Here is a 12,723-nt window from a genome sequence, read left to right as displayed (position 1 = left end):
CTTTTGACCTTCTTTCGTGATACATAGGTAATAATTATTTCCTCTCCTTACCTTTATCTCTCTACAAGACACTCTCAAGATACCTATACCTATGTGAAACTACCCAATCAACCAAAATGGCATAGGAGGGTCATGGTCTCCGAGGAATACATGTCACACAATTAGAGATAGAGCTAACTCTCCAAAACTAATTAAGTGACTTTTTTGCGAGAGCTATCATCAAGTGGCTCTCTCTAGGGAGAGCTACTCAAAAGCCACTCAAGATACCCATTGTTCTCGTCAAAAAAAAAAAAAAAAAAACCTCATTGTTACATTAAAGTTGACTTATAAGTTTGGGGTAAGATTCATCTTAATATATACACATACACTCGGGTTTTGACTGTCACCTTGAAATCTCCATATGTAATATGATCACATAAAAAATGGGGCCATTATTTCAAGTCTAGACACTTGAACTTGAACACGAGCAAAGGAGCCACCACAACCTACAGAAAATCAATCAACATTCATGCCCTCCATGAACAACGGCAAAAGCATTAGGGTTTTATGCCCTAAACTCATTTTCCCCAAAATCAACGATTCACCTCTTCAATGGCTAATCGGATCACCATTTTTCCCTCAATTCACCATCGTTTCCACCGTCCGATGTCTTCACTACTCGCCGTCCGATTCTCTCTCCCCTGATTTCTCCAAAGAGGTAGACGATCTCAGATCACTCATAATCAGAGGATTTCATGTAATTGGAGCTTTGATAACTGGTAAAAATGGCGATTTGGTACAATTGGCGAAGCAGGCGATTACTGCTGCTTGTAAATTGAGGGAGGTTTTGTATGATGGAGAGAATTTGGGGAGTTTTGATGTGATTGGCGGTGTTTCGGGTTCGAGTGGCGATGAAGTTAAGTTTTTTGTGGCGAATTCGGGGAATTTGATGAATGTGGAGGTTGTGGAGTGTGTGATGTATGAGGAGAAGCCGGAGAATTATGTTTGGGAGAAAGGGTGTTTGCTGAAATGTGAACTTCCTATTAAATTACCTGTTTATTTTCCTGCAAATGATGATTCAGGTAACTGTTTTTTGTTGAGAAATTGTTGTTATATTGCTGATTTTGTTACATGATATATTGCAGTTGTATATTTGGATTGATTTATGAAAATTTGGTGGAATTTCTGTGATGTTTGAATTTTTTATAGTATGTGAAGTTAGTTCTACTTTGATCAGTTATTTTGAATTTACAGAGTTCTTTGGTTATGGATTTTAATCTAGCAATGCTTGTGCTTAGTTGAATATATGATGTTATTTGCGAAGGGGAATTATTTAATCACTTTGACAAAGACTGAAAGACCTAATCAATTTTGGTTAGAACTTATTTAATCTGTTCATGCCATGGTTGATCGAAGGATTTTATTTACTACTATTTATTTTATTTATTTTTATAATAAAATTTCAAGTGTAAGCTTAGGTTATTTGTGTGTGAAATGTATACGTGGATGGATGTTACTGAATGTTGGCAGAAAACGAGATTAATTGAGTATTGATTAGGAATCATGCCAATGAATTTGGTAAGGAGGTTCCTGACATGAATGTAGCAAACTCATGAGACCATATATATTGAGATGATGCACATCCATGATTTATCCCACATTAGCAAAAATTGGAATGTTAATCAAGTTAATAGTTTTGTAGGATCCTTAATTTTTTTCGGATTAGTGGTAAGTGATAAGTTATGGTTCTATTACTGAAAAGAAGTTATGTTGGAGTTTCTCTTTTTCTAAGCGTAAGGACTACCTTGGTGTACTCCAGATGCCATGGGCAGGTTTTTGAATGCAAATGAAGCACTGGCCACTATGTTCAGAGACCCCCAACTCACATTCATCCTAGAAGCATTGGACAGATCCTCAGATGCCATACCTCGTCCTGTTGTTGTTCGTGGTTCAGAGTTGGACTTTCAAACAGACATCTCAGATATTAAGCTTTTGGAAGGTATAGGGAAAAAGTCTGATGCAAAGGTGTGCTGTTCATACTTCTGTTTAAAGACAAAACCAGCCGTTGATGTTGAGGTAATGAATTTGATATACCTTTTCTTGGGATTTGATTTAATAAAACATGTTAGGATATTGCTATAGGTCATTAATTATCTATTATTACTAGGTGGTCTAGGTTTAAGTTAGTGCATTGTTTTTTGGCTTTTATCAACCTGATTGTGAGCAAGGTTATTTCTTCTGAAAGTTGTTTTGCTTAGAGTGCAGATACTATTCAGGTGACTGTCCTCTTAAATAAATCAATTATATCTCCTCAATCTGTTGCGCCAGTGGCAGAGTATTGTCCGGGTATTGACATTTCTATCTTTATTTCAATCTGGTTGGTGCCATCAGTATTTTGCAACCGTGCTATCGTAGTGGAAAAGTTGCTTGTGATAGGTGACATTTATATTTTCTGTTTTCAGCTCCAGAGGAAGCCATACTGAGGGTTGTGGATTATAAATTGGAAGTTATTTGTTATGCCGTCAAAGATCTTCCTCTCTCACATGCAGTTTCGAAACTAATGATTCCTGCCCTACTCGACCAGCTAACAACTATGAAAAACATTGTTGCACCTTCTTTCTTAGCTCAGCATCCTCAGGTAGGAATTTACTTGAATAGGATATTAGGATTCTTGTTCTGTAGTCGTTTATACTTTATAGCCTACAGAAAATGGGGATCTTCGCAATGCTATATATTTGCTATATTCATTCTTCTCTTTGATTGGTTGTGCTGTGCTAATACCAAGGGATACACTCAACATTGCTCTGATAATGAATTCAGCTCCTTGTTATGAATCACATGCGTCAATGAAAGTTATGTTTAGAGAACTCTAATTTCTGGGTTTTTTTTTGGTGTGTTTGGGACTGGATTTTAATTTTTTACTGTTTACAAAATTAAATTGCTCAAAATCTGGTAATTAATTTTAATTTCTTCCCTTTTTATTTTTCTTCTATGTGCTATAATATTGGTTTCATTTTTACCCGTTGCCTTATGAGCAGATAATTCCAATTTGATTTTGATCTCATTCGGTTAATTTTTTCACCACTTTTATTTATTTTTTATTTTATATTATTTCATTTAATTATTTTTAAATTGTGCACATTTTCTTCTGTGTTATTTGTTAATTGCAGATACGTCCATACCACTTCTCCCCCCCTGGAATTTTGCACCCAATAACAGCTATATATGAACTGAGTTACGGTGAGACAGAACTGAAGCAAGGTACATAAAAGTGTTATAAATTGTTAGTGAGTATACAAAGCTAGCTGATTTATCTGAAACCTGCAAGCTTGCCATGGCAATGGATCCAGGCAAACTGGCCGGATAACATTAGGTATTCTAGCTATGAATTCCAAGAGTGGACTTCTGGTTCCCAACTACTGAACTACAACTACATAGTTTATTGTAGATGCTACCCAAATATGGGGGCCTGTGGGGAACATGCTGAGTTTTATTATGATAATTTCAGAGGTGTTCTTGTTTCTTAAATGTTTTCATATACTCAATCTGTTTTTACAGTTGAAGCTAGGAGGTCTCTTCATCTTCGGCTGGGTTTACCTTCTGATCGCCCTCTCTTACGAGTTGCCAATGCCTTGAAAGTTGCTAAGTCCACTTCTAATGAAGGAGTTTCATCCAAGAAGGGTAATTACTGTACTTTTGAGTCTAGTTGACTTTGTTTTTTGCTTTGTCGATTTTAATTGCACACCTTACAGAATTTTTGTAGTCATCTCTATTCCCCTATCTTGGTACATCTAAAAAATTACTCCTAAATATATGAAGTGGGATAAAAGAAGTGATATTGGAGTTCCTTGTACTTGCCTCTCTGTGTGTACTAACTTTTTAGGGGCGTCTTGACTCTTGGTTGTGACTTTAGGCTATTCATTGCTGAAGGATGTACATGCTGGCATTCCTAGTAGTGGGGGTTAGTAACTTTTTTCTATTTTATTTTTCTTAATAAATATTTTTCTTTTTCTTTTTTTTAAACTGTGTGACCTACTGTATCTGACCTTTTCATGAATTCTTTTCTATCTTGTCAATTTCTTTTGTGCAGTTTCTGGGGGTCTTATGTCTCTGATTCAAGGTTCTTATGAATATCACCACTACCTTCAAAATGGCTTTGATGACTCGGTAGTGAAATTTCCTCTTGTCTGTCTGGCTATGTTAATTATGAAAAATGATGCACTGTTAATGATTAATTTTACCTGAAGTGAATATCAAAGCCAATTAATTGATATACACAGTATGAACATATGTGTTGAATGGGGGGGGGGGGGGATTAGTCCAGTATTCTAATATACTCACCAAGTCACCAATATCAGCGAATTAGTGTGGTAGCTGTTGAGAAGATTTTGTTATCTCTAATTATAGATGTGGAGATTCTTTCTTAGGCTTGTTGATACTGCCCCATCAATTGTAGACGGGTAATATCTTTTGTTTCATGAAGTCAAGATACAACTAATTTCCTGCTGTCCGCCTCTGACTAGACTGCTTCCCAGTTTCTGAATGAACTTTTAAGTTAGCTGCAGCTTTGCAGGGGAGGATAGGCCTTGATGATGCAATTTTAGGATACAATTTCTGGCTTTGTAATTGGGTGCATACCCTGATGCCTGCCCTTGTGTAGTGCCTTACGATATCAAAGTTGATATGATTTAATGAGACATTCACTATTTGGACATTGAAAGATGAGATGGAAATATTTTTGTGTAATTGCAATCTATAGTTGCTCGGGGGAAATGTGGAGGGTTTCTCAGTAACCATGTAGAAGGGTCGCTCTCAAATATATAGCTGTCCGTTTGGAGTTCATATAATGCTTTACTGATTACCATTCTCGCCATTTTTAAAAAATTTTTAATTCCCCTCTGACAAATTATTTTCTTCAAAATTGAGCTAGGGGTGGGGATGTGCTTATCGCTCATTACAGACCATAATATCTTGGTTCAGACTCCAGCACTATACTTCAATTGATGTTCCAACTCATAGGTGAGAAAGTCTTAAGTGTTATTAGGATTTATATTTATATCCTTTCTCGTTTATGTTGATCAATGACCCTCATTGATTATAGCATCTTAATTATTAAAGGTTGCATTTTTCTGTGTTATATTGCTCAGGGAGATTCAGGAGGCACTAGTGGAGATTGGTGATAAAGATCCTTCTTTCATTGGATCACGTGAGTGGATTGGTGCCATTGAGTTAAGCTATGTGCTGGACAAACTATTGGGTGTAAGTGTGATAGTCAACTTATCGTACTTGTTAACTTCAATTTCATATGCACTCATGTCCATTTTCTTTGTCGTATAGTATTGGCGAAGAATTTTTTGTTTCTGTACCATCTCTCATAGATGGTGGGCAGCCATTCTTTAGAAATTATGAATCATCATGTGTTATGGACAAGTTATTGAATGTCTCTGGATTTTTTTTAAACACCTTTATACAAGGGCAATGTGATTTCATTGTCAAAGCTCTAGTGGGTTTACGCCTATACCATTGAATCTTGTGTTGCAAGGTTGAGTTGGTGACATGGCTTGAAGAAGTCAAACTGTAAGCTTATGTACGATTATTATCAAACAAGAGGTGAAAAACCTTTTTTTTGTCCAACAGGTTACCTGCAAGGTTATGAATGTAAGATCTGGAGCTGAACTTCCTGAGAAATGTCGAGAGTTAGCCTTGCATTTTGAGAACCAAGGAACACCCATCATGATTGGTAAATTTTTTGGCATCCTCATCCCATTGTTTCTACTCTGTGTAAAGATTATACTACGTATATGATGAAGGAATTGAAGAGGGTGATCTGTACCTGCATGTCACTTTATTATCGGTTTTCATGAGAGAATTAAGAGAAATTGCTTTAAAGTATAAATGATTTCCCAAGTTGGCAAAGTAAAATTACCAAGAATAGTTGGACATTCATTTCTGTAAAAATACTGAGCCAATTACACCATTGCAACTGAGCAATTTGAAAAGTAATGTTGTTTCAAAATCTCACAATAAAAAAAGCTACATGGCTTTCTTAATCTGAGTTTACCAACAAATGCAGGTGGTGGTGTCCTTGCATATACACTTCTAGGAGTTGACTACAATGATGCAAGTGGTGATTGTGCGTTCCTAATCTTGGATCCTCATTACACTGGCGGTGAAGATCTGAAGAAAATTGTAAATGGTGGTTGGTGTGGGTGGAAAAAGGCTATTGATAGCAAGGGAAAGAGCTTTTTCTTAGCCGACAAGTTCTACAATCTATTGCTGCCACAGAGACCGAACATGGTTTAGCTGTCTATCTGGCAGTGGAATCACATCATTTGTCACTCAGAGATAAATACTGCCAGCTTAAATTAAGTTCCTGGTTCTTTACTGTATAGAACCACCCTTTCATGAGCAAAGTTTTGAGGGTTAGCGAATTTTCCCAGCACCTAGAAATTCATTAGGCAACATCATACTTAGCTAAGACGCTGGTTTTGTGCATTGCCCAAGGCTGTCTTGATATTCATGTACACATAGCTGCGAGGGAGATGAGGTTAAGAATTTAAAGATCTTATTTGTCTTCCTGTAGAGTTTGGATCTTCATTTGCTATTGTATGTTTCTCTAAAGTTATACTGACTATTTAATTAGATAGATAATGTGCAGTTTCATTCCATTTTTGTTAACTTGTCTCATTGTTCCATGTTTTAATTCTAGGGTAAAAGCAAAAAAAAAAAAAAAAAAAAAAAAAAAAAAAAAAAAAACCTATATCGAAGTACCCAATAGGGAAAATATAAAATAAAATAACATTCAATAAACATTAAGTATACCGATGTTGCGTGATTTTATGATGCATTCTTTAATCAAAAACATACGGAGTATTTAGATATGCAATAATGATTATGTGAAATTGCGGTTACATATACTTTGCAGCATTATTAGGCAAGTCAGGTAACACGAAATACGTAGTATAATTTTCTAATAACCAAATGAGCTTAAGATATTAACAGTGACATTTGTGTATACTTCATATTATGTCATAATTAATTCAGTTGGTTAAAGTTTAAGGAATGGTATCTAAAACACGAAATAAAATCTTAGCTTCATATTATGTCGTAGTTAATTCAATTGGTTAAAGTTTTGACTCGTATCTAAAACACGAAATAAAATCTTAGCTCTATGGCCTCTATCAAGTATCAATCGTTTTACATGTTTTAAGAATAAATAATCCTTATTCCTGTTGAAAATTCCCTTTTAAAGACGTAAATACTGCACTGCGTCAAAAAGAAAGAGAGCATTTTGAGAGAGAAAAGCAAAGAGCTTCAGAACTCAGAAGCTTCAATGGTGAGGATCTTTTTATTGCAATTTAAACAGATTTTTAGCACAACTTTCTATAATTGGCTCTTTTGATATCGTGGATGTAAGTTTTTTCTTGGTGTTGTGTGCTTGCCTACCAAGTGTTCGACAAAATGCCCAACTGAAATTCAGCTTCTATAGTATGATACTAGTAGCAAACTGTTGATTTGTAAGAAAAATTGATCTCTCAATCTTACTAGGGTTCTTCAAAGTTCAATCCTTTGTGCAAAAAAAGGTGTGAAATTTCCAGTGAACTAATAATAATGGCTCTAATGAGCCATAATCTTCCTTCTTTCACATTCCTAAATTTCAATCACAGCTCACTTTTCTCTCCTAACTCCTGCATCTTTAATGGCGGGACTCAAAAGTTCAAACTTTTTTCTGTCTCCTCAGGACCTCCTTCTTCTAACCCACCTCCTTCCTCTGTTTCTACACCCCCCATTTTTCTTCCTTACCTAGAAGAAGAAGAAGAAGAGGTTGAAGAAGAAGAGCAAAATGAGAAATTCCCAGATGACCCAATTTACAGATTTTTCAAATCCCGCAATTCAACTCAAGACCCACCTCGGGAATCCAGGTTAACCCTCCATAAAAAACGTCGAACTGCTTGGCATTTGGCTGATGATAATGAGGACACCGAAACCGAACCCGAAATTGAATTTGAGCTCATAGGAGAAATAATAGAGGAGAGGAATGAGTTGGGTGATGATGAGAGGCCTGAGATTGAGGGTATTGTAGGGGAAATATTGGGAATTGCGAGGAATTTACCGGAGAATTCGACGTTGGGAGAGGAGTTGAGTGGATATGAAGGAAGAGTAGGGGAGACAGAATGTGTGGAGGTGTTGGAGTTTATGATTCAGGAAGGTATGATGATGAGTTGCTTGTATTTTTATGAGTGGATGGGGTTGCAGGAACCCTCTATGGTTACTCCTAGAGCTTGTTCTGTGTTGTTTCCTGCATTGGGGAGGGCTAGGATGGGTGGTAAGCTGATGATCTTGTGGAGGAATTTGCCTGATTCGAGCGATTTTAGGGATGTTCATGTTTATAATGCTGCAATGTCTGGGCTATTAAACTGTGGAAGGTACATCTTTACATACTTTTATGATAATTTTTGGAAATATAGATGAATCAGTCAATCAGATAGTTTGACACTTTATCTTGTTTTATGCTGCATTTTAGTTCTGCTTAAACAAATGATAGAATGATTATAATCTATACTCGTTTAGGTGGAAAGTTAATGCACTTATCAAACCCAAAGCTAGGGTAATGATTTAACAGTATAAATTTTTCCCTTTGTATTTGGCTAAATTGGATTTGCCATCATTTAATGCTGACTAATTTGCTAGTTGGTTTTGCCCAAGCCTTAATTTTTGATTGAAAAATACCTTTTCAAACAATAAGGCCATGACTATGTTATTCAGACTCCGTTTTTGTGTTGGACACGGGTACTTGTCCAACTATGAAGTATCCTGGTTGGCTATTTTGTGCAAAATTCCATGAAATTGATTTGGTCCCAAATGAAGCGTTAAAATGTCCATATAAAACTATCCTAGTATCCTGTATTCCAATAATTTTCTACAAAATATTACTCGTAATTTTTTTTGCATTGTTATCATAATTCCTCTAATTTTTATGTTTCCATATTGCACAATTGTGACTATCTTCTCCCTTGTACTTTCAATTTAGTTGGTAGGCAGTATTTAGAACTTGGAAGAAGGGGATTGGAAGGAAATTATGTTCCAGGATATTGGCAGTGTCTTGGACTCTTGGATTGTATACTTAGGGCTTGAGGGGAGGGTTTGGAAAGAGGATTTAGTCAATAATGGAAACAATTTTATATTATGGTGAGATGGGTTAGGTCTTAGGTGTATAGGTGCACTGTTGTTGGATTATAGAAGTGTCATCCATGCAGTCTCTTGTTGATGCATACGACTTGCGCAAATCTTGTTTCCTGTAGAGAATTTGAGAACTGTGTTCAAAATATTATTATTTTTTGGATTTATAACACAGATGTTTATTGTAGGTATCAAGATGTTTGGAAGGTTTATGAGGAAATGGAGATGAATAATATCCTCCCAGATCGTGTGACAGGTTCTACTATGATTACTGTCATGAGAAAGCAAGGCAGAAAAGCCAAAGATGCATGGGAATTTTTCGAAAGAATGAATAGAAAAGGAATCAAATGGAGTTTGGAGGTTGTAGGAGCTCTGATCAAATCATTTTGTGATGAGGGATTGCAGAAACAAGCCTTGATCATTCAGGGAGAGATGGAGAAGAAAGGGATTTCCTCGAACACCATAGTATATAACACCCTTATAGATGCTTATTGTAAATCCAACCAGCTTGAAGAAGCTGAAGCTCTCTTTGTTGAGATGAAGACCAAAGGCCTTTCGCCTTCAACTGCCACCTACAATATTTTTATGGATGCTTACAGCAAAAGGATGCAACCAGAAATTGTGGAGAATATTCTTGAGGAAATGCAAAACACTGGCCTAGAACCAAATGTCAAGTCATACACGAATCTGATAAGTGCGTATGGGAGACAGAAGAAGATGAGTGACATGGCTGCAGATGCCTTCTTGAGGATGAAAAAAGCTGGTATAAAGCCAACTTCTCATTCCTATACTGCCCTGATTCATGCATATTCAATTAGTGGTTGGCATGAAAAAGCATATAAAGCATTTGAGAACATGCGGAGGGAAGGAATTAAACCCTCTATAGAAACATATACTGCTCTTCTTGATGCATTCAGGCGAGCTGGGGATGTACAAACATTAAAGGAAATATGGAAATCCATGATTCAGGAGAAAATTGAAGGGACTCAAGTAACCTTCAACATTCTTCTTGATGGATTTGCAAAGCAGGGTCATTATGTGGAAGCAAGGGATGTTATCTGCGAATTTGGAAAGATCGGTTTCCAACCAACAGTAATAACATATAATATGCTAATAAATGCATATGCACGAGGAGGACAAGATTCAAAGTTACCACAGTTATTGAAGGAGATGATTGCTCTAAACTTGAAACCTGATTCTGTTACATACGCCACTATGATCTATGCTTTTGTTCGTGTTCGTGATTTCAAAAGGGCATTTTATTACCACAAGCAAATGGTTAAAAGTGGCCAAATCCCTGATGCTGAATCGTATCAGAAGCTCAGATCAATTTTGAATGTAAAAGCGGCTGTAAAGAACAAGAAGGACAAGAGTGCCATACTTGGTATAGTTAATAGCAAAATGGGTATGGTTAAAGATAAAAGGAAAGTTCAGAAAGATGAATTCTGGAAGAACAAGAAGAAAAATGTGAGATTTCACAATCCTGATCATGTTGGGCGATGAAGTTACAGTCAACTGGAAATCCGGTTATTTCCTACTCAAATCTTGGGGATACTAAAGTGCTTTTCTTGGCTCTGTCAGCTTTCCCTGGTTGACGGCTTGCATGCCTGAAACTGAAAGGCTAGATAGCTAACAATCTGCACAAAGTCGAGTACAATGTCCATGATCAACTCGGCTCTCTTCTCTTTCCATGTATATTTTATCTGTATTTCTGTTGTAGTGTATAGAATTAAATGGAAAGGTATAAACAAAACAACTGTTTTGAATGACAAAACCTGGAGTTTCCGCCGACTGTTTTGCTGATTGTTTCATGTTTTTCTTCACATGCCTTGAATGTCATGTCACATGTAGTTTGCTATCTTCACCCTGAATATAAGGACTGCTTTATTCATGCTGATGCCTGATGCTGTTATTTCTGTTATTTGGTTATGGCAACTGCAATAATTTATGTTCAGAGCTTCAGACACTATCTGTAGATTCAAGTATTTTTGCTGTGTGTATTTAGAGTACCAGCTTTTCTAGTAAAACCTAATTTAGCAGTCATACATTCTGAAGTTACTCCATATTTAGATTTTCACTCAAATTTTGAGTATTTATGGATGCATTATATTTTTCTTGAAAGGCAGCAATTGCCATAAAACTACTAAAAAGAAAAAAGTTTGAGCAATTTGTCAGTAAAGAATAAGGTAAACAATACTCCCACATGTAAAGACTTCTTTGCAAAAGTAAATGGCACGTTAAAATTTATATGCTTTTCATTTATTCTTCTTAAGAAACTTAGATGTAACTAATTCATTTTTTCGCATGATTTTTATCATGCTCTATTTCTCACATGATTTGTCATGCTCTATTTTCTCACATGATTTATCATGCTTCTAAGAGCATGATGCACATTGTGCTCGGTTGAAATGATTTTATAAGAAATTTAATAAACGACTCAATCTTAACTATATATGTAAAACAATACGTGCATTCGAAATAATAAGATATCATGTAATTAGTATGATAGAGAACATTAAGACATCACGTTTCCAGTGTAATAAGCTACTCCGGAATTACTCAATCATCATATTTTTGGTGGCCGGAATTACTCAATCACCATAATTAATAGCTTATTAAAACATCATGCTATCATGCAATATAAAATTCCGTAATAATTATTGTTATTCTATTATGTAATCATAGTAACCTAGTCTATTTAACGAACAATGAAACGTAGATGTTGCATCTGTCTACGTGAGGTGTCTATAAATATGATTCTTAAACCTAATGCAGATTTATTAACAAAATTTGAGATACGCATATATGAAAAATTGACATACCTCAGCTCTTAAAATGGAAATTTTCCAATCTAGATATTTCTTTAATATGCAAGATATATAACTACTCTCCTGAATCTTCGATGTTTAAATTTGAAAAAAAAGGGTTTTAGCATCATTAAATTAATAAGTACAATGACAAGAACTTTTTTGTTTTGTTTTTCTGTTGTTATATAGGAAATCACAAAATCGCATATATAGACACTATTCAATCTCAAATTTCTGAACTATTCAAAAGACGTCAATCTTAAATTAGTTTACACTTATACTCGAAAGAGAACTCGTTGTCGTCACATACCTCAATGCATAAGTTTACAATGTATCTTGTACTTAAAAGGAAATGTATCTTATTTCAAAAACCTAAACCTAATGACGTAATTGTAACGCAAACAAAGGTACATGTAAATTGAATTCAAACATTCTCGAGTATCTAAAATTGAAAATCTCTAATTATATATATACTTTTATTTTTTCTAATATGCAAGTTATTCTTCAACATTAACTTTTGAAATCGAGGAGTCTACTTCATCGAATTAACATGTTTAAACAAGGATATATTGACATGTTTGATGTGTAGGTAGTCACAATTAAACTTTATTATTGATCTGGTGATGTGGGTAATACTATCTTAAAAACTACCACCAATCCACAAATTAGTTGACATTTAGACAAAGGGCGTGTTCGGCAAAATGTAGCTGTAGAGGTAGCTGTTAGCTGTGCTGGTGGCTGTTAGCTGTATATGTAG

At 35.5% G+C, this 12,723-nt stretch overlaps 2 protein-coding genes across 2 annotated transcripts; both read left to right on the top strand.

The window, feature by feature from the left end:
• Positions 1 to 396: 396 nt before the first annotated feature.
• Positions 397 to 6,642, top strand: LOC145616540 (putative Ufm1-specific protease). Its single transcript, XM_081671287.1, has 12 exons — positions 397 to 1,061; positions 1,799 to 2,055; positions 2,238 to 2,325; positions 2,442 to 2,617; positions 3,150 to 3,240; positions 3,538 to 3,660; positions 3,893 to 3,940; positions 4,070 to 4,146; positions 4,910 to 4,998; positions 5,127 to 5,238; positions 5,617 to 5,719; positions 6,053 to 6,642. Exons 1-12 carry the CDS (start codon positions 509 to 511, stop codon positions 6,280 to 6,282), a joined length of 1,947 nt encoding a protein of 648 aa, XP_081527413.1. The 5' UTR covers positions 397 to 508; the 3' UTR covers positions 6,283 to 6,642.
• An 848-nt stretch (positions 6,643 to 7,490) lies between these two features.
• Positions 7,491 to 11,033, top strand: LOC145617901 (pentatricopeptide repeat-containing protein At5g50280, chloroplastic-like). Its single transcript, XM_081672660.1, has 2 exons — positions 7,491 to 8,405; positions 9,348 to 11,033. The coding sequence occupies exons 1-2, from the start codon at positions 7,591 to 7,593 to the stop codon at positions 10,660 to 10,662; spliced, it is 2,130 nt and encodes a 709-aa protein (XP_081528786.1). The 5' UTR covers positions 7,491 to 7,590; the 3' UTR covers positions 10,663 to 11,033.
• The last annotated feature ends 1,690 nt before the right edge of the window (positions 11,034 to 12,723 follow it).

This window comes from Chenopodium album, chromosome 26 (assembly GCF_948465745.1).
Source record: "Chenopodium album chromosome 26, dcCheAlbu1.1, whole genome shotgun sequence".
NCBI classification, from domain to species: Eukaryota; Viridiplantae; Streptophyta; class Magnoliopsida; order Caryophyllales; family Amaranthaceae; genus Chenopodium; species Chenopodium album.
This window is presented reverse-complemented; position numbering and strand designations above follow the sequence as displayed.

Excerpts from the sequence above, each read along its gene's own strand:
- LOC145616540 (XM_081671287.1), top strand. The coding sequence starts at position 509 with ATGCCCTCCATGAACAACGGCAAAAGCATTAGGGTTTTATGCCCTAAA. Across the intron at positions 2,056-2,237 it reads AACCAGCCGTTGATGTTGAG|AGTGCAGATACTATTCAGGT; the intron begins GTAATGAATTTG and ends TGTTTTGCTTAG. Across the intron at positions 5,720-6,052 it reads AGGAACACCCATCATGATTG|GTGGTGGTGTCCTTGCATAT; the intron begins GTAAATTTTTTG and ends CAACAAATGCAG.
- LOC145617901 (XM_081672660.1), top strand. The coding sequence starts at position 7,591 with ATGGCTCTAATGAGCCATAATCTTCCTTCTTTCACATTCCTAAATTTC. Across the intron at positions 8,406-9,347 it reads GGGCTATTAAACTGTGGAAG|GTATCAAGATGTTTGGAAGG; the intron begins GTACATCTTTAC and ends TGTTTATTGTAG.